At 35.6% G+C, this 26,877-nt stretch overlaps 1 protein-coding gene across 1 annotated transcript; it reads left to right on the top strand.

The window, feature by feature from the left end:
- The first annotated feature begins 967 nt into the window (after positions 1–967).
- Positions 968–26,877, top strand: alx4b (ALX homeobox 4b). Its single transcript, XM_051871312.1, has 4 exons — positions 968–2,388; positions 11,812–12,125; positions 19,355–19,483; positions 21,451–26,877. Exons 1-4 carry the CDS (start codon positions 2,058–2,060, stop codon positions 21,766–21,768), a joined length of 1,092 nt encoding a protein of 363 aa, XP_051727272.1. The 5' UTR covers positions 968–2,057; the 3' UTR covers positions 21,769–26,877.

The raw sequence follows: 26,877 nt of genomic DNA, 5'->3' as shown, positions 1-26,877 counted from the left end.
GATTCAAAACAAAAGATTCGAAGCAGTATTTTGAAATCGGCCATCACTAGATATTGTTGAAAAGTCGTTATTTAGTTGTTGTTTTTTTTGTGTAAATTAACTTGCTGGCAATAGAGGCCTCACTGAGCCATCGGATTTCATCAAAAATATCTTAATTTGTGTTCCGAAGATGAATGAAAGTCTTATGGGTGTGGAACGACATGAGGGTGAGTAATTAATGACACAATTTTCATTTTTGGGTGAACTAACCCTTTAAGTACTATAAATAATATTAAGTAACTATGTACTTACTATCAGTTTAGGGTTTGGTTTGGTTTAGGGTAAGTTGCATGTAATTATGCATAATTTATAGCCTAGTTATTACTATAGTAACTACATGTAACATATGTAACAATGACACTAAAATAAAGTGTTACCGATGGTTTTTATTTCTAAATAAGACTTTTTACTTTTGTTTTTATAGGCCTAATAATCTCTGTTTTCATAAACTGTCATCGATTAAACACTATTTTACACTAACATTTTTCAACATCCTTTAATAGAAAATTTAACCATTTTGACTGAATAATGAAATTTTTTCCCCAAATATTTTCGTTTAGGCCAGGGGCGTTTATCCTGAAGGGGGTGTATCCTCAAAAATAGTTAAATAAATAAATAAAAACTGGATGAGATAATAATCGATATTACTGAAATATAACAATGCAAATATTACAAGATGTGACATTAAAAAGTGTTAAGGTCACTCGTTTTTTTTAAAGTAAGACTGTCCAACAGCGACACCTGCAGGTGAAGTTACAGCGGGAGGCTTGCCTCCCCAGAGCCCACTGACTTATAACAGACCCCCTAAAGCACGCGGTGGGTTTAGCAATCTCACGGCAATTCGTATGTTTTCTACGAGTTGACAAATTCGTATGAATTCGTACGAATGACATACCCCTAACCCCGCCCCTAAATGAATATACGTATGAATTGGTCATGAGATAACGTTGGTTTAGTGGGGGGTAATTAAAAATGAATGGGGGAAAGTCACGTGAGAGGAGGCAATGCCTCCATCGCGCTATGATTGGATATGATCGGGTATGATTGGATATGATTGGTTCGTGCAGTAAACCCCGACTCTTGTTTTCATTTTGCGTTAGCGAATCGGCCTGAATAAAGACAATGATGGCGGTAATGGGAAGACTAATTAAAAAGTAAGCAACTAAGATATCACTGCTTTATGTCACATCAAAATCAAACTTGAAATGGCCAGAAACTTGATTATAGTGGGAGTTTTTAGTGAGCAATCGCTTGAGGAAATTAAAGGTATCTTCGTGTCTGTGACCAGTGTGTACAAGCTTGATGACTGCAAAAAAAAAAAAGCAAATCTGAACATTACTTCACAAATAATATATATTGTTTAAATTGTTACTGCCCTTAGTTATTGTAAAAAAAAAAAAACACTATTTGATGAGATGTATACTTGGTTTTAATAAACAGAACATTACATGGTGTAAAAATATAATTTAGAGTTGTATTTGGTCTCTCTTTGGTCTGTAATGTTTTATTTAAACAGGAAAATTAAGTGTAACCGGGACATATTTACATTATATATTTAAAAAAAATTGAGGACTTTGGCTCCTCATTTTAAAATATAGGCCTATGACGTTTGCTTGCTCCATTTGCCCGCTATTCTGCCAGTTGCGTCTTAAATTACATTAATGTCATGCGTTGTGTTTCTCACGTGTTAGTTAGAGGGAAAGGCTCCCGTGCTCCACGATCTGACCTCTTATCATGACGGGACCACGGACTCTAGTGGACACCAGGACATCATCCTCCGTTCATGCATTTCTCTCTCTCCTCTTAACCGTAAAGACGCTTTAGCATTTGCTTTTGCCTAGTCTCTGGAAAACATCTGAATCATTTTAACCAACTCCAGCTGTCGCCCTGGTGTGGGTGTGTGAGAAAGTGCATGGCCGCCTGTGAATGAGAGGAGACTCGAGCAAGGGTGACGTTTAGATTTAACAAAAAAAAAAAAAAAAAAAGTTAGGATATTTTTGCGTCTGTTTTTTGTCGGTATGAACGCAGATACGTGCGTCTCATACTGCGATATGACCTCCATGGATTCATATTATTCCCCATCATCAGGGCAAGGAAGAGTCCAGCAGGCCAATCCTTACAGGACGTTCCAGCCGAGCGACGCCAAATACAGTCCCACTTTTCTGCCTGCTAAAGGTCAACCTTACGGGGACAAGCCGCGGAGTCCATTCCACCAGGAGTGTCCGTCACTGGATGATAGCTCACCCGAGAGCGCGTACAGCAAGTATCATCTTTTTATGCAGAGACCCACATGCAAAACTCCCTCTGAAGACAGCAAACTGGAGGACGGCGGGCTCCTCTCGTGCTATGGTGAGTGGCATCATGTGTTGTGTTCATTTATCAGGAGCCTGTATGTCTAGAAAATGTCCACCTTATGTTTAGGATATAAGTGTATTTTGATAGCTAATTGGTCCATATCACATATTAAGGTTGAGGCTAAAAGGAGGCCTTTAATGAGTAGCTTCGATTTGTTCTCATATTTGTTCTATAATTAACGTATTCATTTGCATTTCTCACTTTGATATTAAAATTAGCTACGTTTTACGTGCTTTAAATTTGTATGTAAAATCAGTCAACGTAAGTTTTTTTAATTACGGACAAATAAAGTTAAGTTGAAACTTTGAATGACTATAATATTATACTTAATTGCTTTAGTTATTTAGTCAGGATGTAATGATTTTAAAAATCATAGCCTAAACTAAAACTAGCCTATCTGCAAAAATATAACACGTTAGCTAGGCTAATCGTAAAACGGTAGGCCTATTTGTCGTATAACTGTTTTTTTTTTTTTTTTTTTTGTAAATAGGATAATAATAATAAATAAATATTTATAAATAATAATCTATATGATTATTATCTTTGCATTTATTAAATCGAATAAAATTTTTTGGGGTTTTTTTTTTATCGGGCTCATAATTGTGTGTTGTGTTTTAGGATTGAAGAAATATGACTTTTCTGTTTATTGCACTGCAAACGAGGAAGTGTAAATTCACTAAATAAATGTTAAACATAATTAGGCCAGTTTCATTTATTCATTCACGTATATTAGGCTTACTTTGCCTTAGAGTATCAACAGAGTGATTTACCGGATCATTACAGCTCGTTCAAGCACTTTCTGAAGGCTGTACCCCATCCAAATCCACACATTCTCGCCTGTTATTTGTCAGATCTAACATTTTTACGTTTACCACACGGACGTTGCCGAAAATGTAAATTTTTTTACTCATATATACATTTATATATATATATATATATATATATATATATATATATATATAAACAATTCGTCTGGTGGTCTCATAAACAATCAAAGCAGAAGTCATGAACAGACCTACAGATGTTGCGATATGAACACAGTGAATAAAAAGATTATCATCGTCTTCTGACTTAAAAATAGCGGCATGAAAATCCATCTTTGTGGTTGTAAATCACGCATGGGCTATTTACGATGTGTTGATCGCGGGCCAGTGAAAATAGACAGCGACTGTATCTTCAGTGTCGTCAGAAAAACCTATTACATTCATTCAGTTATTTCTTTGCTTCAGTTAACCTACTTCATATTTAGATATTTTTTACTATTTAGTCTGAACTGTCAGTTTATGACGACAACCTAAGACAAAGTTGTGTCAAAAAATATATATTAACGGGCGGTTTTGACGCGAGTTAATAAATAAATACATAAATAAACAATTAGCCTAGCAAAAGGCTGTATCTACCCGTTGTCTAACGTTACTTATATTTGGTTACATTTTAAAAATGCTTTTAAAAGAATTACACTGTGATTAATTCTATCGAAAGTAGTCTTAACATCCAAAGCAAGTCATTGGGAAATTAGCATGCATCCAAATTATTATTAGAAATGCATCTATACTTTAAATAAATCAATTTAAAGTATTCAAGAGCTCTTTTTACATATATAAAATGTTTATTGTCTTCTGTAATAATAATCAGGAGACAATAATATACATGGGACAGGCTAAAACACAATTATCAGATCTTTTCTGGGTGTTTAAATGAATGGATTCATTAAAAATAAAGATTTTACATTTGTTTTTAATTAATGCTATCAATCAGGTGATATTTAGGGCTATTTGTAAATGAAAATTATTTTCTAAAGAGATCACTGCGGTCCAACTGGACATATAATACATATTTTCAGAAAATAGTTTGTCAAATAGTCAGTGTAAACAGGCATGAAGATATGAGATAATCACTAAGGATCCCTTTCATGGACATATTATGATGCACAGGCACAGACAGTGCTGTACTTGTAGAGCGTTTTTCCTGTCTGCGGTTTGAAGAGAAGGAACACTGCGATTCCCACACCATTCTAGCAGCGTTTGTGGTCTGCGCTGTAGATGTCAAGGGTAAGATCTAGCCTCAAGGACAGCCTGATTGACCAGTCGGACAATATTAGGAAGCCAAAAATCGCTTTTCATCCACTATTCAACACAAAGAGAAGGGAAGATGTATGTGCTCTGACTCAAGTTTACACTTTTTCAAGTGTGGGTTGTAAACTTGTCATGCGATTAGATGCAAAATATAAGAGGGTGGTTAGCTCTTTCCAGCCAATCACAACCCTGTAAAACTACAGAGTCGGTAACAAAGTGGGTTTGTCACCGGTTTGAACCGTTAAAAACAACTTTTTTAAGAACATTTCTAATTGAACTTTGCCATTGACTTGAGTATCTAGTTATTTAAACTCACCAGTCTAATTGTATTGATAAACTACTTCCAAAAAATGGGAATACCAGGGTTAATCCTCAACTAATGCTGTAATCTGACAGTGCATTTAGAATCAGTTTAAATTTGGATACATTATTGGAAATGTTAATGAATGAAACCTCTCCAAAAACCTGAGTAATTCATGACTTGCAGCAGTAGGGAGTATAGGGCATTATTCAGAGGCAGATGTGTGGTACAGACTCCCAGAGATATTATTCATGCTTTTATGCTCGGCACGATCAGCACTGCTGGGAGGCCTAAAATGACGAGCCCTGACTGGTTTACATAACCTTTCCTTACAAAATGACATGTGCATATAAATCAGCATTCAACAATTGATGGGATATTAAGTCGGCTATCTAGCGAGAAAGTATCTCTGTAGAGCTTGAAGGTTTTACACATATGATTAATTCTGCACATTATTTCCTGTTTTGGTAGTTAAAGGATTAGTTCACTTCAGAATTAAAATTTCCTGATAATTTACTCACCCCCATGTCATCCAAGATGTTTGTCTTTCTTTCTTCAGTCGAAATGAAATTAAGGTTTTTGAGGAAAACATTCCAGGATTTTTCTCCCTATAGTGGACTTGGTTGAACGGGTTGAAGGTCCAAATTGCAGTTTCAGTGCAGCTTCAAAGAGCTCTACACGATCCCAGACGAGGAATAAGGGTCTTATCTAGTGAAACGATTGGTCATTTTCTAAAAAAAAAAAAATATATATATATATATATATATATATACTTTTTAACCACAAATGCTCATCTTGCACTGCTCTGCGATGCGCCACGCATTACGTAATCATGTTGGAAAAGTCATGCGTGACGTAGGCGGAAGTAGGGTGAAAAACTCCATCTCTCTTTTTCCTCCAACTTCAAAATTGTCCTACATCATTGTTTTTCCTTTTTTTGTAAAGGCCGAGCGTTTGTGGTTAAAAAGTATACAATTTTTTTTTTTTATTTTTTAGAAAATTTTGCTAGATAAGACCCTTATTCCTCGTCTGGGATCATGTAGAGCCCTTTGAAGCTGCACTGAAACTGCAATTTGGACCTTCAACCCGTTGGTAACTGTTGAAGTCCACTATATGGAGAAAAATCCTGGAATGTTTTCCTCAGAAACCTTAATTTCTTTTCGACTGAAGAAAGAAAGACATAAACATCTTGGATGACATGGGGCTGAGTAAATTATATGGAAATTTTAATTCAGCCATTTGAATGCACTGACACTATTAGATGAGAACTGAACTGATCTGGATGATAAAATGTTTTCTCCAGAGCTGCTTTATAGATGAATTGAACTCATTCCATAATTGATGAACTTCACACAGTTATTGAACTAAACTGAATCAACACTGAACTGATTTCAACTGAATAATGACTGTTTACTATTGTCTTTTTAGAGCTGATTTACAACAGAATTGAATTCTGTTTGCATCATTGAATCATTATTTTCCTCTGACTATCCTTTTTGAAACAGTCCATATTGTATAAAGCGTTAGATAAATAAAAGTCACTTGACTTGACTATCCCTAAGCTATCATGAAGTTAATTTTTTAACTGGTGTTTCCCTTACAAGTTGAGATACATTTTGTGTATTTGGAGATAAAAGGACAACAGCTTTTACTCATAAGACACGAGTCATTTATCACATAAGATTAAAAAAAAAATCAACATGTACAAAAACCTAATATATTGATTTCTTTTAATACCATGGCCTAGACAAGTTGATGTACAAATTCAGCCAATGTGTAAAATACTCTACTCTTCAATGCATGCAATGAAAAGAATATTTACATCCTCTTCATGAGCTATTTTAAATTATAGTGAGCATATGGGAGTGAAATCTTGGAGACAGAAAACTGGCTCAGTTCTGCAGTATATGGAAGTCATGTGTGAGGTCATTTATCAGGAACTCAAATTTAACGGAAACACTGTCCTGGTTTCCCACAGAATCCACATTCCTGTGCGGCGTGCAGGCATTGATCTTCTCACAGGAACATCTGGAAGTTTTGCTTCTGCACAGATACCTGTATCTTCAATGTTTAGTAGTGTAAATTGGCAATTGGAGACCAAATGCTAGAACTCAGATTACAGCATTTCACTATTAAAAATAAAGGTTATTTATTGGCATCTATGGTTCCATGAAGAACCTTTAATATCCATGGAACCTTTTCATTGCACAAAACGCTCTTTACAGTGGAAAAAGTTTCTTTAGATGTTCTTCACATTAAGAAAAGAAAACGGTTCTTTTAAGAACTGTTCACTGAAAGATTTATTGGGCAATCCAGAATGTTTTTTTTTCTATTGCATTGATGCAAAATGGCATTATTCATTATTAAATGACATTTAATGTCACTAAATGACACTGTTTTTGTTGATTTACAGTGTGTCTTATCTGGAGCTGACCCAAACCGTCACATTCTATAAAAGCTAACGGGTGCCCTGCTGCTTTACAGCCAGTTAAATTACACTTTGATGTTTTTCTGCCTGTTTCCTGCAGTGATTAAATAGCCGTTCCTAGTAAGCATCTGACCTCTGCTAATTCAAAGACACAGCCAACTCCTTCAGGATGGAGTCAGTGTTCTCAGGGGAGTGACTGCTTGGACTCCAATTATACATTTTGCCTTGGTGTTAATTGATTTTCAAAAAAGTTATTACTTTAAACAGCGGTTTACAGAAAGGAAAATACCAGAATATGTTTCTAGGCTGGAGGGCTTTTGCAATGCCAACATCAGTACTATAGTACACCTGTATAAAAGATGTGATTTTTACATTATTACATATCTTTCCAGAGGGGAAATTTGATAGTATTCCCTCAAGAAAATGAGAATAAAAATAAATGTTCTTTATTGGCATATTTGGTTCCATTCCACTTTATAGTGGAAAAGAGTTCTTTAGATTTTTAGAAAAAAATGGTTCTTTTCACTGGTAACTTGTCACTGAAAGGTTCTTTGGGGAACCAAATATGGTTCTTCTATTGCATAAACACCCTTTTGGAATCTTTATTTTTAAGATTGTATGCTAAAAATAAAGGTTCTTATTGGGATTGATGGTTCCGTGAAGAACCTTTAACAACGATAGAACCTTTCCATTGCACAATAGGTTCTAGATGGGAATTCTTTACACTAAAAAAAGTGGTTATTTTAAGAACTGTTGAAAGAAAGGTTCTTTGGGGGACCCATAATGTTAGAAAGTTCTTCTATTGTATTGCTACAAAAACTCCCTTTTGGAACCCTTATTTTGAGTTTATAGTTAGGATGTGAGCATTTTGGTAGTAGTTATTCCTGTAGCTCAAATAGTAGAGCATGGTGCCAACAAAGCCATGCAAGATCATGGGTTTGATTCCCAGGGAATGCATGAACTTGTTGAATTGTATATCTTAAAGGGCTACTTCACAGCTGGCAAAATGGGCTTTCAATAAAACTTGTCTGCCTATACAGTAGAAAGGTGAAAAAATTGAAATCTGCACTACCTGACTAGAGCAAACAGACAAAAATGGCTGTTGTTTTCCCTTTTGCCTAATAGGTAGGAAAACTACAACACCTATAATAAACTGGGCATGTTGCCATTTAAGGTCACTCGCACCAGTCTGCTATTGAATACGCTTACCAGAGTCAAAGAGCGCCTTGCTTTAGTAGGAAATACTTTTTAGCAAACTTTTAGTCATAATGGTGTTGACTTGTATTGTTCTCGGGTGTAAGAATTTAAAAAGTAAACGTTAAGCAGGATTGAGTTACTTTATGTTCTGTCAGTTCCGCCCAACCGCTCGTTTCAAAATGCCGTCACATACAGGTAAAAAAGCTGTTGCCATAGTGTTTCATTTTTACCATAATGCTGTTTAAAGAGTAGACATAGTACGATACAATTCTCAGTGATAAACCTACCCTAACAATAACTGTTCTGTTAATAACCCTCTGTCGATCCGACTGTCCGTGGGCGGGGATACAAAAAAGTGGAAGCATAATCTGTACTTTTCACGAAAGCCCTTGAGCTGTCAAAAAAACTGACAAATAAACATGAATTTCTCACTCCAGGTAAAACGGAGAATGAGTAAACATTGTTTATTTACATAGACCACCAACATTGTAACAATACAAAGCTGGTTGAAAATCGGCGAAGTTAAACTTTAAATGCAATAAGTTGCTTTGGATAAAAGCATCTGCTAAATGCATAAATGTAATGTAATAAGTGGATCTGGACTTGATGCTTAAAAAAAAGTAACAGGTTGAATCTTCATAGGAGGAGATCATGAACTTTAGTGAGCCCTTGAGCAAAATATTTTATCCCAGGCTACTACAACTGGACTGTCTCTTACTAAATGTGCTGTAAGTCACTGTGGCTAAAGGCATCTGGTAAATGACGAGTAACCATTGTGCAATGAAGCTTAGTCATGAGGTGGGGTATTGCGTCAAAAAGTGCTGTTATATATCAAGTGTAAATGGCACCAAATTCTGCAATGTTTCTAGCAGTGCTTTCATTTTAAGAACTGTATCTGATGAAATTCCATTGATTAGATTCTGCATTCTAAATGACAAGCAGAAAAAACACAGAGCATTGCTAAAATTGCCAAACATTTGGACAGTTATCAAACCCAGACTGTTGCTGTCAATGCAAAAATTGCAGCCAAAACCAAGGAGCTTTGGCTCCAAGATGCAAAACATGCAATGGCACTGTTTAAAAAATTTGGTGGTACGCAGATTCAGCATAACATGGGCTACAAAGCCAAGGAAAGACAGCAGGGTGGGACTGAAAGCACTCACCACAGCAATTATGATTATTTCTCTGACAAACACAGAGAGACAGAGGAACTGTGTTATCACAAAATATGATTACATTTTAAACAATCTGATACTCTAAACAAAGTATTAAATAAACCGTTTGAATAGTTATTGTGTGAAAATTGTTTATATACTTTGTTATACAAATGATGACTACCCCTTAGTTGTGTCACATACACCACAATCAACAATTTTCCTCTAATAAAGTTTTAGGTTAGAGTTAGAGTGCCTGGTTAACAAGGAGCATGAGAGAAAATATTAAACGTGAGAAGAAAACAGAAAAATCAAGGTAAATATCACCTGTGAACAGAATATTTGATCCTACTTTATATCAGGTGTCTTTAACTACTATGCACTTATTATTTATTATTATTATTATTATTTTAATAATTTGTTTTGGTATAGTGTATTTATTTTGTTCATGATGTATTGTAAAACACATTTAAATAGGGAAAGGTTTCATGGTATGATTAGGTTTTAAGGTGGTTAAAGGGTAGGAAAAGGGTCAATACTGTAAGTATAGATACATAAATCATTACATGCAGGTATGTTTTAAATACATGTACGATTTAAAAAATATGTATGGACAAAATAAGTGCATTGTATAAAATTATTAATTTAAATGGTAGTGCATAGACTCAAAAAAAATATTTAGATCTATATTTAAGATTTATGTATTTGAATATAAAATATTAAATTTCCATCCATTTGGATTATACAGTTTTAACACAAACTAATAAACTTAATGTGATGCATATTTGTCAGTCACACTTAAATTAAGCATATATTTCTGTAATAGTACTAATAAACTAATGTGTTTTAAATACACAATAACCAGATTTATATATTTATCATAACAAGTAAATCCAATTTGTTTCAGTCTCATACATTTTAACTAACTGAATATTGCTTGTCCTACAGCTAACTATATCTTAACTATCTTCATACTTTTTAACTGAATAAATGTAATCATTTTCACAGGGACAAGGTTTATGCTGATTTTAAGCAATCTGAAAATAATGCATTTTAAAAAATATATAATTATTCAAATAAAATCAAATATTTAATTATAAACTATGCCATGCTTTTTTGAGTACAGAAATCTTACCCGTTTCATTTTTGTATGACTGACAATATCACGTTAAGTTTTTGTTGTTGTTATTTTAAGACTTTGTAATCCTAATAGATGGAAATTTTATATGCAATTCAAATACATAATTCTTAAATTCAGGCCTAATTTTTTAAGACATTTAATATAAAGTGGATCTGAATGTTTTATTGTGCATCATTTCCAATCAAGCTGTAATTTTAAAAAGTGTGAAAACAATAATTGTGTTAATTTGGAATACATAAAATGCTAGCTATGAAAATAGTCAGCAATACAAAGGAATCTGCCATTTTATCAAACTTTTTATTTTATTTTTTTTTAGAATTTCAACATATAATACTATTAAATGTTATTTGACTTATGAATGAAATCCAAGTCCAGCATCCTGCAAAGTACATCAAGAAATAAAATGAGCGAACAATACACTGCTTGTTTGGTTGATTTGCTCTAACATGAGCTGGAAAAAGTTACTAAAACTGAGCCTATATCACCTGTGACATTGAAAAGATCGTGTAACTGAGAACCTCAGTGTTGTTTGCTTTGAACAGGCATGATTTGATTATTTACTTACAATCTGGGCATGTTTGTGCTTTCATCAAGATACTGATTCAGGCATCCAACATGGAAAACATATTTTCAACTAAGATAAAGAAAGGCTTGTTGTACATTAGAGGTCCTTGAAATGTAAGGTGACAACAGAACCCTCTTTATGTTGAAGTAAAGAATATTTGTATAGGAGTAGAAAATGTTCTCTTTGGGACTCTTATGTTGTGTTTCCTTTGTTCCCTGTTTATTAATTAGTCTGTTTAAGCCTGTGTGTCCAGTTTTGTCAGTCCTCGTCTGTGTGAAAGTTGATTTGCTTAGTTCCACTATTGATTTCCCCTAATGAGTATTGTTGATATGCTTAGATAAAAAAGTGTGTAAATGTGCTTAATTTTCCTTGTCTGTGACAATGAGAGTTTTTGTGAATGTTCATTTCCCTCCATACTTCAGATACGTTATTTGTCTGTACGGACGGTAATGGGTTAAGAAACGGGTCAACATAAACCCTCTTTCTCCTCAGTATTTTGCTTATAGACACAAACACAAAAACCACAATTAATCCATTGAAATATGTCTGTTCCCAGGTAAAGATGGCACTGGACTGACAGACACAGAGATGCCTCAATCTGCTGATCCTACAGGTATGGATGGTAGTTACATCAACTTGAAAGACCCTGGGGTCAAAGGTCAAGCAGAACGCCCTGTCTCTGAACTTGGCAGTTCTCTAGACAAGAGTGAGGCTGAGAGCAATAAAGGCAAGAAGAGACGGAACCGCACCACCTTCACCAGCTATCAGCTGGAGGAACTGGAGAAGGTTTTCCAGAAGACGCACTACCCTGATGTCTACGCCCGCGAACAACTAGCGCTCAGGACGGATCTCACAGAGGCAAGGGTGCAGGTAGAACTGGTCATCCCATTTTTGAAAGAACTTGATCGTTTTGCTGCGTAAATTACATTAGAATAGGCCTATATTTGAGATTCATACACACTTCAGTAGAGCTGCGGTATAGTTTTAAAGGGGTCCTTGATTATTATTTCACTCTTTTAACTTTAGTTAGTGTGTAATGTTGCAGTTTGAGCATAAACAACATCTGCAAAGTTACGACACTCAAAGTTCAATGCAAAAGGAGATATTTTCTTTTACAGAAATCACTTTTTAAGGACTACAACAAACAGCTGGTAGGGACTACAACAAAATTCTTCCGGGTTAGTGACATCACTAACCCTAAAATTTACATAAACCCTGTCCCTGAGAACACGCAACAAAGGGGGTGAGGCCATGTTGGGCTGCTTTAGAGAAAAGGAAGAGTTGTTATAGTAGAGTGTTGTCATTTATGCCGGACCGCTTCACAAACGAGGGTCAATTCAATGCTGGATTTGCACAAAAGATTAACATGACTTCACATGCTAGTCGATGAGTTGATTCAACTCTACAGCAACTACATAGATTTATCCACTAACCATTCAGAAACGTCCAGTTTCATTCTAAAAGTTGTAACTTCTTCCTGAGTCTCTCCATCAGTGTCCGACTCCGGTTTAAACAATGTAAGGCTGAACACCGTTACTGACAATCCTCATTTTGGCTGCGTGAGATTCTCCAGCTTTGTTGTTGTTGAGCAACCGAAGCTTGAGCTGTTAAAGCTCCGCCCTCTTCTGGAAAGTGGGTCGGGAGCAGCAGCTCATTTGCATTTAAAGGGACACACACAAAAACGGCTCACGCCCAAATAGGGGCAAATTTGACAAGCTATAATAAATGATCTGTGGGGTATTTTGAGCTGAAATTTTACAGACACATTCTGGGGACACCAGAGACTTATATTACATCTTGTAAAAGGGACATTATAGGTCCCCTTTAAAATGAATATTCTAAGTTATTTAATTTCTATGTATAACATTTGCAGGTTGTCAGTTGCTACAAAAATAGTGACTCAGGGGCCATTTACACGACACCGTTTTTAACTAAAAACGAAAATCTTTTTGAGTTGTGGCCATTCATTTACACGACAATGGCGTTTTGGGGGCCGGAAAAATGCAAACTTTTGAAAACAGGTTTCAAAGTGCAAGTTTTTGAAAATGATACCGTTAACATCTCTTTTGTGAAATTTGTGAAAGCAGTGACTTCATGCTACTTCGTTTTTAGTCCTTTTCGCTGATCTGTGAACTGGATCGTTTTTTAGTACATTGTTGTCATGTAAACGTACCCTCATTCTTCAGTTTGTAAAACAGCAATATTATTATTATTACTATTAATAATAAAAAAAATTATTATTATTAATATTATTTGGTATTATTCTCAGTAAATCAATAGCATGTATTTTCTAGTAGCTCCATTTAATACACTACATTTGTCAATTTTTAAATCTATTCCTCAGAATTCTACAGGTTTCCCCCACAAGTCTACAGAATCTGCTCTGCTAAAAAGAACAATAGTCTCTGCTGTGCATAACACAGATCTCAATTCTCACTTCATGACAGAAGTTGGACTCACATATTTTTTCCAAACTTCAAGTCCATGTTTAATGTACCTCTCTACACCACAGTGTTTAAGGATGTTAAGAAGAGTTAGGAAGGAAAAAACACATGCTCTCTGGCAGTTGAAGAAAACACAGTTTGAGATGCCATAATCAATTTCCACGCAGAGAATGAGGCATCGTCAGGAACCCGGCCATGTTTTTGAAGGTATAGTGCAGTAACTGCATTCGTTCCGAGTCCAAACAGAACCAACTATCGCACACACATGAGTCTAATTACCTCGTAGGCTGACAACACAGTGCAGACTCTGTTGAGTGACTACAGGGTTTGACCCGTTTTTCAAAAACATACCTACAGACATACGCAATTGTGATGAGCCCCTCCCGCTTTCCTCCCCAGCGCTGTTGTTTAGCGCTGGCTGTTGCTCTGTCCTGCTCGCTCTCTCTATCAAACAGGACTTTTTCCCTCAACACACTGTAATAGAGGATGTTTTGGATGATATCATAGTTTTAGTCCTCGGGACATACTTGGAACATACATTTTGGAATATAATTTGGTATCTTTTAAAACCTTGTGTTATGTGAGCGCATATGTGTAGTGATGCACTTATGCATTATAAGTGTCCTTATACAATGAGAGTATGTGTATGTGTGTGTCTGTGGATCTGCACAAAAGGTCCACTGCGCTAGTCTGTGGGTCTCTGAGAGGTCAGAGGGGGCAGCTCTGGAAAGCCGGGGGCTTAGGCGTCAGGAAATTAAACATGAAATGTAAACAAACTCCAGCCTGAGCATTCTCCCCTTTCACTTTCTAACATCCTTATTTCCCTTTAGAATTTGAGTTTGAAGAAAAGAAAGTGCAAAGGAGAAAGTTTGTATCAGAGAATGATGAAAAAAAAAAAACAGAAAGAAGCAGAAGACATAAACTCAGAATTCTGAGAAAAAAAAGTCAAGTTGTAAGATGTAAACTCACAGTTCTGAGAACAAAAAAAGTCTTAATTGAGATGATAACTCAAAATTGTAAGATATTGTAAATTGTAATTTGTAAGCCCCTAAAGGGACATGGTGAAGAAAAAATTTTTTTTGGCAATGCTTTAAAAACTTTGCATTCACTCGCAAAGTACACAAAAGTTTTGTGAGCGAACGCAAACGTTTTTGCTTGGGAACGCAAAGGTTTTGCGAGCGAACGCAAAGTTTCTTAGGGGAGTGCAAACATTTTGCGAGAGAATGCAAAAGCATTGCTAAATATTTTTTCCTTCCATCTCATATTTCAACCATGTAAGATATAAACTTGTGAATGCAAGAAAAAAAATCAGAATTGTGTTATAAACTCGTGATTGTGGGGAAAAGTCTGAATTGCAAGATGTTAACTCACAATTGCAAGATATAAACTCACATTTGCAAGAAATAAAGCCCGAATTGCAAGACGTAAATGTGCAATTTTGAAAAAAAAAAAAAAATTCTGAATTCCGAGACAAACATGGAAAACATGGAATTGTAAAAAATAAAGGCTGAATTGTGAGATAAAAAGTCACAATTACCTTTTTTATTTTTCTATTCTGTGACACAAAAGGTGCTTCCCAATCAGATCTCTAAGGGAAGATTTTACAAGGTATCAATTTCGTATGATTTTAGAATTTAGAAAAATGTAAGTGAAAACGTCCACCCCTAAACATAACCATCACTGCATAAGGTGTAAGCAGATCGTACGAAAACGTATGATTTATATAAATTAGCCACCAATTCGCGAAAATGTAAAATAGTTACGAATTGCCATGAATATGTGTTGGGGCTTCCATAATTCTTTCTGTCTAAGTGTACGTTTACACGACAACGATGTACTAAAAACGTAAACATTTTCGTTTTTTTACGTACAGACGACGCCATTGTCAATATGATCCCTGTTCACAAGAACCTGCGAAAATGACTAAAGACGCTAAATTATGCTGCCAGGCCAGTAGTTGGCGATGTCACTTTAAATAAAAACTGAGCACCTATAGACTGAACACAGAATACACGTGCATGACATCACCGTTTTCACAAATTCACATTTTTGTAGTTTACACAGAGATTATAATGGTATCATTTTTAAAAACTTGCACTTTGAAACGCGTTTACAAAAGTTTGAGTTTTCAGGCCACCAAAACACTGTTGTCATGTAAATAAACGGCCAAAACGCATAAAAAGTTTTACGTTTTTAGTTGAAAACAGTGTCAGGTAAACGGCCCCTAATTTAATGCCTTGCAGTCTGCTCAGCTGGTTTAGATTAGTTATTGAACTAAATGTTTAACTCTTTTCCCACCATTGACGGAATTTTCTGACTTTCTGTGTTTTCAGTGTTATACGGTAGGGGTCGCTATTACTCATCTTCTGAAAGAGTACAGAATCTCCCGATCAAAACACATGCAAAAAAGAAGCAGAAACAAACGATAAAAATATTGCTTATGCACGTTTTAGTCTTTGAAATAAAAAAACGCAATTTTCTCAGCTTTTTGTTCAAAATGTTGCTTTTTTTTATGAAACTTGCCCACATTTAAGTGTTGATAAAAAAGAAAGCATGAAGCTAGAATGTAAAAGCTAGAAAGAGTTAATGTAAAAAAGCATTTACATTGTACATTGTCCTTCAATTCATCTTCAAAACATTTCCACCCATGTAGAGGAAAGAGGAACAACATAAACTAAGAATACAGATGCTGCTCGACTCATTGATCATTGGTCATTATCTCTGATTACACTTAATTTCGTAGACCAAGGAAAAACAACATAAATGTCCAAAGAGACAAGGATTAAATTACAAAGATTCTCAAAACAGATGACATGATCATAATGGCACTTGGAGGTCAGGAGCAGGCCATGACATCGGCCTGAATGATCGAATTACTTTGTATACAATTGGCCCCTATAGGACAACTTGAGCTAATTCAAGCAATATATTTTGTAACTCAAATAAAGATAAGTTGAAATCCATTGTGTCTTTTGTACCTTTTATGGTTCCCCATTCATGTGAACTCAGTGTGCCATATTCCGTTACCCTTCCATAATATTTCTGGGGTTCCTGTGGGTAATGGAAACTGTAATGTGATTGGACAGGGCTTTACTTCTCACAATCCAAATTGATCTCAGTGGTATGGACAGACTGACACTGCACTTTGAAATAGTCAATGAAAGCCTGTGCATTTATAAATTCATAAGAGCTTAAACATGGGAGTCATTTTCCTTCCTAAATTACACACCAGAGACAAATCCATGAGTATTTGTGGTAATGGAGAACACATATTCACTATTAACTATGACTTTTGCCTCAATAAACTCTTAATTTACTGCTTATTAATAGTAAGGTAGTTGTTGTAGCATTTAAGTTTAAGTACAGGGTAGGATTTAGGGATGTAGAATATGGTCATGGGTCATTGTCGAATAAGGATTTTGTAAAAGTAATTTAACATAATGGGGATATAATTAATTTTTAAGTTTTATTAAGTGTTAACAATGAAATTATGTGGTATTTATAATCAATTAACACTGCTTTTGTCATTTTTTACAAGATTGACAAAATTTGTGACCAAAAAATGTCCTTCAGTTTAACCAAAAATATCGTTTTTTGGTTATACCGAATGACGATATTTTCAAACAATGCTAACAGGCTGATAAATAGTGCAGTGCGGACAGCACATTAAAGACATCAGCTGGCAGTGCTTTCATGTGCCTCACGATTTATGGCTTCGCATGGGCTCAGTTTTTCACTACAGGAAGTCACTACAGGAAGAATACAGTTCTCTGTAGATTTTAGTAATATTGTTCAGTGTATAAACGGCATTGAGAGTTTGTATTTCTAGTACCAAAATAGAAACAGCATGAAGATTTTACAGAAGAATACACTACCTGTATTCACTCCAAATCTTGGGATTTTGCACGTTTCAAATAATCAGATATTTGGTTCATTTCCTGCAGGTGTGGTTTCAGAATCGCCGGGCCAAATGGAGAAAGATATCTAACAGGCTGATATCTAGCTAGCTAGCAAAAGGACAATCAAACAATTTATATTTAGTACAAGTTTTTAAAATATTACAACATTTTCCATGTTTTATAGCGGTTGTACCAAATGACCTGATGTTTTGGGACATGAGTATGAGCAAGTGAAAACATGAATTTTTCAAATAGTTAAGAGAGAGTTAGTTACTTTGCTTCACGACCATGTGGTCCTTTGCAGGTGTCTGAATGATGTCACATCCTGTCACATGATACTGACCACGTGACTTGATCCAAAATGGTCCCTTTATATTGGTTACTCCGAATGACATCAATAAAATTCATTTTTCTGGATATTCTTTCTCATAACAAAGCAACGACTTCTACACATAATTTTAATACCATTTTGCACTATGTTGATGTATGATGTTATAAAATCATGCCAGAATAAAAAAATATATATACATTTATTACATTTTAAGATATTTTAATCACAATGGCTGTTTTGGCCTTTGGACAGTTAAATCGAATGACCTTTTGACACTTCAAAATCTTTATAATACCTTTATATGTGCAGAATATAATTAAAACCTTTTAGAATCATTAAAAGAGATCTAGTTGCACTACCTTACATACTTTGGATGACATATCTTTGTTTTTTTATTATTATTAAGGCCTTTGGACAAAACAATGACCCTCCCCATTGACCCCATTGTCCATTGACCTTCAAGCAGAATAAGGCATTAATATGTGCTTTATAAGTACTAATAAACAGCCAATATGCAAACTAATAAGCAACTAGTTAAAAGTGAGAATTGTTCTGAAAAACGTGTTTTTTGGGTAGAAAAGAAACAGACCTTTCTCTGTCATACTGTGAAGTGATGGAAATGGCTGAGGAAGAAACTTGACAGGATCATACTGAAAAGCAAACATCTATAATATAAATACAGGGAATCTGAACATGTGCATGTCTGTTGCAGACTTTACTGTGCAGATTACAAGTCAATAATGAGTAAGTAAATAATGAATGAGATAATGTAAATGTCAAAAAATGACTTTGTTCCACTGAAATATAGCAACCGCAAAATAAAACATTGCATCCGGTAAAATTTAAAAGTAACAGACTGGATTCTAAAACAATTACATGTATTTACAAATCATAAAATATCAAAACATATGTTGAGGTCTGACAGCACGCAGCTGTGGTTCGGGGTTGTTGGTTTGTGTCATGGTGCACTAACAGCAGATCAGAACTGGCCTCATTGTGATTGATGAGGTGGACCTGCTCCAGACATGAGCGAGACTGGACCCGCTGGCTGAGGGGAGACAGACAGAGGAGCAGCTATCAAAGTGTAGAGCTCCAACCTGTGCTGGAGTTCAAATCCATACATAAATAGTGCAGTGCGGACAGCACATTAAAGACATCAGCTGGCAGTGCTTTCATGTGCCTCACGATTTATGGCTTCGCATGGGCTCAGTTTTTCACTACAGGAAGTCACTACAGGAAGAATACAGTTCTCTGTAGATTTTAGTAATATTGTTCAGTGTATAAACGGCATTGAGAGTTTGTATTTCTAGTACCAAAATAGAAACAGCGTGAAGATTTTACAGAAGAATACACTACCTGTATTCACTCCAAATCTTGGGATTTTGCACATTTCAAATAATCAGATATTTGGTTCATTTCCTGCAGGTGTGGTTTCAGAATCGCCGGGCCAAATGGAGAAAGAGAGAACGCTTTGGTCAGATGCAGCAGGTTCGGACACACTTCTCAACGGCCTATGAGCTTCCTCTTCTTACACGACCTGAAAATTACGCACAGGTAAAAGGAAAATCTGTACTACTGATCATAGATTTCTATTTATATATCAAAATGCTATTTGACAAAGTTTAAAAACTACCAGCGTCAGTTGCATCACTTGACTGCCATTCACAAATCCTCTCCCGTGGCCTCATGGGATAGCACTTCAGAAGTTTTGGGTCATTCCGGTATTTATTGCTTACTGTTTTATGAATACTATGAATTGGTACATACTACTAATACTTAACACAGTGTTTTTCACTTACTATATAGTAGGGAAGTATGAATATTAGGATGCAGCCAGTCACTTGTTTCATTCCTGAATGTATCAGTGTTATGAACAAATCGCTTGAGTGAATGATTCAAATGACTCACTCATAAAGACAGTCACTTGACACCACTGTTCATTCGAAAAGAGTCTGAATACCAGTGTTGGGGTAACATATTACATTGCAAGTTACGTAATCAGATTGCTTCTTTCAAGTAACTAGTAAAGTAATGCATTACTTTTAAATTTAAAATATCTGAGTTACTTTTTCAAATAAATTACTCCCATTATTGTAGTTCTAGACTAAATGTTAGCATACATTTACTTATCTCACTTGCACAAAAACAGATTCAGTATTCCTCAAAATAAATAAAAAGAGTTAAATGAAAAATCAGAATATTACACAAACCTGCAATAGTTAACACAAATATACTTTCCCCCGGTTTCACAGACAAGGCTTAAGCTTAGTCCCAGACTTAGCTTTTTTAACTGAAAGCAACTTGCACTGACATATTATAAAAAAAACATTGTTTTGTCTCGAGATGCACTTTTTTTTCTAATGCATGTTTATAAAAGCTACTTGAATGCCCTAATTGACCTTCGATGATCCAATTTAATCATACTAATAAGTAGGGGTGTGACGAGATCTCGTGTCACAAGATTAAAATGTGACAAGATTTTTTTTGTCGAGGCGAAAAGCTGTCTCGTGGTATTGCCGTGGAAGTGTGAGGGTGAAATTAGGATAGAATATGCCACTGCTACGTTTACATTACGCCTCCACTGTTGTTTTGCTTTTTGTAGAAACAAAAACCATTTAATTCAGGTGGATAATGGTTGCTTCAGTCCCATCCACCTCATCCAACACAAGCAGCAGAGTCGTACGTAGTGCAGTAGGAGTTCACTGATCACGTGACGAGAGTAAGTGATGAGATGACTGACAAGACCATGGTGGAGGGATTTGTTCCACAACAGAGCCTAGTGTCTGACAAATGTCTGATCTTGTAGAATGCACGCTCAGCACTGCCACCCCCTATTCATAGAGTATGCGCGATCGCAAAATAGAAAGCGAAAGTAAAACGCGAGCGCATTCAAACACGATTTCAATACCCGCAGCTCCTTGACGCATGCAAATATCTCCCAATGTGAAAGCTATCTTAGGCTGGGCTGTGTAGTTGTAACCATCTCTTAGCTCTGTATCATGCTTGAAGGAAAATTTGGTCTCTCTTTGAATATTGAGAGAGTATTTTGATTATGGTTGCACTTATTGTTTGCACTTAATAAGACTAAGAGAAAACTTATTCATTTTTATTTATGCTGTTTTTATTTCTTTGATCAATTTGTGGAAAGGAGTTCAGTTAGGAGGTCAAAAGTTGTAGAAGCTCATAATTCATGTACAGTTCTAAGGTCTGAAGAGACTCGTATGAAATCATACAGGAGAGAAGCCAGTCAGTTGAGTTTGTGGCAAAACCTTTTACAGTGCTTGAGTTTTGTTGTCTTTTACTGCAATTCATACTCAGAAAGTAGAACTGGAATGACAGTCATTACAAGATGATTAGTTAAACATTTCAAATGCACCAGCAGGTATTTTTTAAAAATTAGTACAATGTAAAACATGTATGTACACAATAAGTTCATTGTATCAAATGATGAATTTAAATGTTAGTACATGGTATAAAGTGGGATCAGGATTACATATGTTTTCTTTTGTATTTTTCTTTAGATTCAGAACCCATCTTGGCTCAGTGGCAGCAGTGCAGCCTCACCAGTGCCTGGCTGTGTGGTACCTTGTGATACTGTAGCTTCCTGCATGACCCCTCACCCTCACTCCGCTAGTGGCATGTCTGATTTCCTCGGTATGCCAAGCCCAGGTGGGAACATGGGACAGACACACATGGGCAGTCTTTTTGGCAACTCTGGAGTGGGTGGAACCATTAATGGTTTTGATCTCAGCGTTGAACCAGATCGCAAATCCTCCAGCATCGCCAGCCTGCGCATGAAGGCGAAGGAGCACAGCGCCGCAATCACATGGGCCACATGATGCCTTCATCTGGGACACAGAAGACCAGACAACCTCAGCCCTAAGCTGTCAGCACTAATGAGGTGAAAGTCAATGCCATCTGGAGCCAATATGAACATGAGAAATGGAGGCTCGAAGCTTTAAAACACTTGGAGATTAAATTTTGAAGTTTTCTAGAGGAAGTGGATTGTGCAGTGGGAGCTTGAATGTGTGGAATCCGATGGGCCAGTTTCAAAATAGAGACTGATTTATTAATATACTGACTTCCCATGTATTAGCATTGAGAGAAAAAAAATCAGTATGCACTATTTTGTCCTATCAATTACCAGACATATACAATACCATTCAAAAGTTTGGGGTTGGTAGGATTTTTTACTTTTTTTTTTTTTTTTATGTTTATGTTTATGACCGCCAAAAGTGCATTTATTTAATCAAAAATACAGTAATATTGTGAAATATTATTACGATTTAAAATGGTAATAATTGTAATAATAATTAGAAAATAATTGTTTTCTATTTTAATATATTTTCAAATGAAATTTATTCCTGTGATCAAAGCTGAATTTTCATCATCATTACTCCAGGCTTCAGTGTCGCATGATCCTTCAGAAATCATTCTAATTATCAATGTTGAAAATAGTAGTGCTGCTTATTATGCTTATTTTTGTAGAAACCATTATGATATATTTTTTTTCAGGATTCTTTGATGAATAGAAAATTCAAAAGAACAGCATTTATTTCATTTTTATAACAAAGAAAAAGTATTTACTGTCACTTTTAATGGATACTTGCTGAATAAACGTATTAATTTCTTTTGAAAATCTTGCTGACCCCAAAATTTTGAACAAAATTGTTTTTTTCAAGAGATTATGGATTAAATGCTATCAGTTGTGAATCTTAAAGGGATAGTTCAACCAAAAAAAAAAGAAAGAAATTTTTTTACACTCTCATTTTGTTCCAAACCTGTATTACTTTTTATTCTGTGAAACACACACACACACACACACGAAAGTCACTAGCTGCATTTCCATTACCCTTCAAATTGCACAAATTGAAGTTGCAAATTGAAAATATGCCCAATGGAAACACGTCAATTTCGCAAAAAAACTTATATCACAAAAAAGTTTTTACGTTCACATGAGGTGGTTTTTCAGGCAATTCAAAAAAGGAATATTTTGCAAAACTGCAATGGAAACTGTTTTTCCGCATTTACAGGTTACCTGGCGTTTGTAAATGTCGATCATTCTTTAAAGATGGACACAAAGACGAGACAGAGTTCTTTATTAATCTCATAAAAGACAAATTTATGGGAATACTGGATTCTAAAATGCCACAATTTATCAAGACCATAAAGCAGATAGTTGGGAGAAACACCCAGAAACACCTCATACGTGGCTGCTTCCAAGTATAAGGGGCTTTCCTTGCCATTAATGCTTGGATAACATGCCTACATCTCCTATTTAGAATGACAAGAGAGTAAGTAAATGATGACAGAATTTTTATTTTTCGGTGAACTGTCCCTTTAAGTCTTCTAAATAAGGGGTAAATATCTAAATATGCTTTGTGTAATCAAAGTCACAGCAGTAAAACTGCTCTACATGTGAAAATATTATTAGATAAATAGCGAAAATGCACTCAATCTTCTTGTCTGAATTATTTAAATTAAATACCTGAGCAGGACAAGCTTTTAGTAAGGCTTAAGAAGACATCTCTGGCATCAGTTCATATGCACTAGGCTTAAACAATTCAGTCAAGATGGAGCAGAATACAGAGGCATAATAAAACATTAGAAGAACGAGTGCTTCCCACCCATCCAATGTGGGACATTTTGCAGGGAGTAGAATTCTTACTCAGCCAAAGAGCTCATCAAATAGATCCAGATAGGGTGAGAGCCATTCTATATTAGCCAGTGAAGTACCAGGTTTGGTCCGCTTCATTCTTGATATGTCAAACAGGCAGATTCTGTCCAGTTCAAGCTCCAGAAATACTCCCTTTAATCACAGCCACATTCTCGAAACCAGAGGTAATAGGACATTGTTTCCAGATAAATGGTGGAATGTTGTGTTTGTTTTGTGTTAACGGGACACAGCTCTATCGGTTGGAACATAAGCCTAACTTCATTAATTTCCTGGCTCCATGCAGCATCAGTTCCTTTGCACCAGCAAAGGGTCTAGTTTCTCCCGCTGCAGGGTGGGTCATCACCCAATAACTCTGATTATCATGAAGTGTGAGAAGAGACCTTAGGTTTGGCGCCATTAGGGTTCGTAGCCAATAATGTGCTGCAAACTCAATTATTTTTTTGTCATTTTTGAGAAAGGTATTCAGGTTGTAACTAAATTTATGACTAAACTGATCATCTAAGGCCTGTTCACACAAAACACGATAACTATAATGATAACGATAAAGATATAGTTCTAAAAATCGTTCTAAATATAAAAATAGCGATAAGACAAATAAAGAGAAAGATATCGTTGGAATCACTTTTCCAATTGGTGAACGATAAAAACTTTAGCCGCTTTTCCAACATTGGGTCAAACCGTTCTCTTTGCTTAACCGTTTCCATTCCGTGCCGATCCGGTGTGGTGAGAAATCGAGTCCCCCCAGGAATCGGGTCTCCTTTAGGACTCCTTTGGGTAGCATTTTTAGCATCTGATTATAATTTCTGCAAAATCACGTTATGATTTAAATAGTTTAAAATGCGTTATAATGACCATTAAGGTCTTTTAAATGACATGGTTCATATACTAGTATATGCTGTAACTGAAGCTGTAGGTTGTGAAATCAAGCATTTCTCGTTCTTACTGTTTTTTTAGTTCTTTAGTTAGCTTATGTACTAGCATAGCATACATCTACCCGATTAGCCTGCTAGCTTAGCTTATGTTATATTAGGTATGATTTTTGCTTCCAATATAGTTGCCAATTACATTTCAAATTTGTTTGTGTGTACTTAGCATGACAATTAATTTATTACAAATTTATTATATTATTATATACTGTACCACATTGCTATTGTGTAAAATTAATATTAAATTACTTTTACAGAACATAGTATATTGCAATAATTCTTATCCTTAAAAAAAAAAAAACATTTTTAGGCATGGTTGTGTTTCCAGTTTGTTTTATTATGCAATACATATGCATTCATTTTATATTTCAAGCCTGTTGTTTGTGCACATAATGTAATAAACATCATACAATAGTGAAATAGGTTGTAACAAAGTCCCTTAAAGACAAGTCATTTCACTCGGCGGCCATCTTTGAAACGCCTCTTGGGCATTCAAGTGCAGCTCCTATCTCTTTGAATGGGGAAACATCAAATTCTCCAAAGCTGTTCGCCAAGCTTTCGATTAAATTTGATATTTGAAATCACCAATGAAATCTGACAACAACTGTCTCATGAATTGTGTTTCTAAACGCTCGAATCATGACAAAAAACTGTATTATTCAGGCTGGATCAAGCTAATGCGCATGCGCAGTCCTAAATGGGCGTCTCTTGTGCCTCATTTCGGAGGCGCGCATCTGACTGTTTCTATAGGAACCGGAGCTTCTAACGGCCGCTGCAGTGACGCGATGACTTTACCAATTGGCGATTGGCTCTTATTTAGAAGGCGGGACTTATTCCGCCATATTGCGCGTTGCACTTTCTCCCATTCAGAACAATACGAGTGACGCGTCTTGTGTTATTCTATAGTCTCTGGTTATAATTAGTCAAGACAACAACTTTTGATCAGGCATTACCGCCTGGGTCCTAAAGGAGACCCGATTCCTGAGGGGGAATCCCAAGTGAAAATACAACTGGAACCATTCTTTACCGTTCTTAGAATCGTTTGGCCCAGCGGTGGAAAAGTGCCTATTGACAGCCAATCAGAATCCACCTGCTTTAAAGAGCTTGAGAATTTAAAGCTGCAGGAGACAAAACTGCAGCACGCGCTTAGAATAAACAACAATATCGTCCGCTGGTGTGGACACTAACAGTTATAGTTATCGTTCTTGGTGTGAACAGGCGTTTAGTCCCGTTTTGAGACAGTTTTAAACATATAATTAGAGCTGCACGATTAATCGTAAAAAGATCGCGATTCAAACACCCACGTGATCATTTTTTATTAATGACAACGATTCACCCGTATCTATTAAACCTTTGACAAAATCATACTGGAACATTTAAATCATGTTCGTGCTGCCGCGCTGAGCCAGAGAAAGCAGTTTTGAACCACACAGTAGTTATTAATGTGTTACAAATATTCAAATTACCATAGAAGTACTGAGATAAAAGTTTAAAGTTAGGATATAAACACTGATGTCTATGATAGCGATCAAAATAGAGCAAAACGCCTTTTGAAACTAACTTGGCTTTTTCAAAAACGGTGTTTTATTTACATCTTACGACACTAGGTGGCGACAAGTGACTGTTAAAAATGTATCGTTCATTCAAAAGATTCGTTCAACAACACTGATTCATCCAGTAATGAAACAAGTATTTATTAACGAGTCATTGAATTCATTCAAACCATTTCTTTTATAATTCATTCAAATTAATTAAACATTTTTCCATATTTTGTTACAACCTCTAGTAAGTTACATGTTATTTTGTTTAGCTTTATATTCAGAATTTGTGGGAGAATTGTGATTTCTATTTGATTCTCATTTTATCCAGAATTGTGCAGCTCTACATCTCATAGCACAGTATATTAAATCGATTATAATTAAAGAAATCTCATTTTGTAAATCAGTGGAAAAAAGCACTTTACAGACTTCCTGATTGAGATTAGCTAGAGCGTCGTTCAATTTCGAGTTCAAAACTCACTTGGTCTTTCCACTTCTAAATGTTGGAGACAGAATGTAAGAGAGAGGTCATTGTATTTTCTATATTCGGAGAGGGCATAACTGTGGGTTTTTTTTTTGGTCCTCTATTACTTCCTCAGTTTAAATACTACTGAGACATGCAGTTAAAATATATTATCATCAGTTCTTTGTGTTTGTACAGAATGCACTTTGAATAATACAGTGATTTACTTACTATGTGTGTTTGGATTTAATGAGTGATATAGTTTTCCTGGTTTGGTTGTTATTCTTGATAACATAACTAATTTTCTTTTGTAAAATTGTCATTAAATTCTGTCCTGAAAATAC

Source organism: Ctenopharyngodon idella, chromosome 18, assembly GCF_019924925.1.
Source record: "Ctenopharyngodon idella isolate HZGC_01 chromosome 18, HZGC01, whole genome shotgun sequence".
NCBI lineage: Eukaryota > Metazoa > Chordata > Actinopteri > Cypriniformes > Xenocyprididae > Ctenopharyngodon > Ctenopharyngodon idella.
The sequence above is the reverse complement of the archived record's forward strand: the minus strand, read 5'-3'. Positions and strand labels throughout refer to the sequence as shown.

Bases quoted from the DNA above. Each gene is read 5' to 3' on its own strand.
- alx4b (XM_051871312.1), top strand. From the start codon at position 2,058: ATGAACGCAGATACGTGCGTCTCATACTGCGATATGACCTCCATGGAT. The intron at 2,389-11,811 runs GTGAGTGGCATC...GTCTGTTCCCAG, and splicing joins CGGGCTCCTCTCGTGCTATG to GTAAAGATGGCACTGGACTG. The intron at 19,484-21,450 runs GTAAAAGGAAAA...ATTTTTCTTTAG, and splicing joins GACCTGAAAATTACGCACAG to ATTCAGAACCCATCTTGGCT.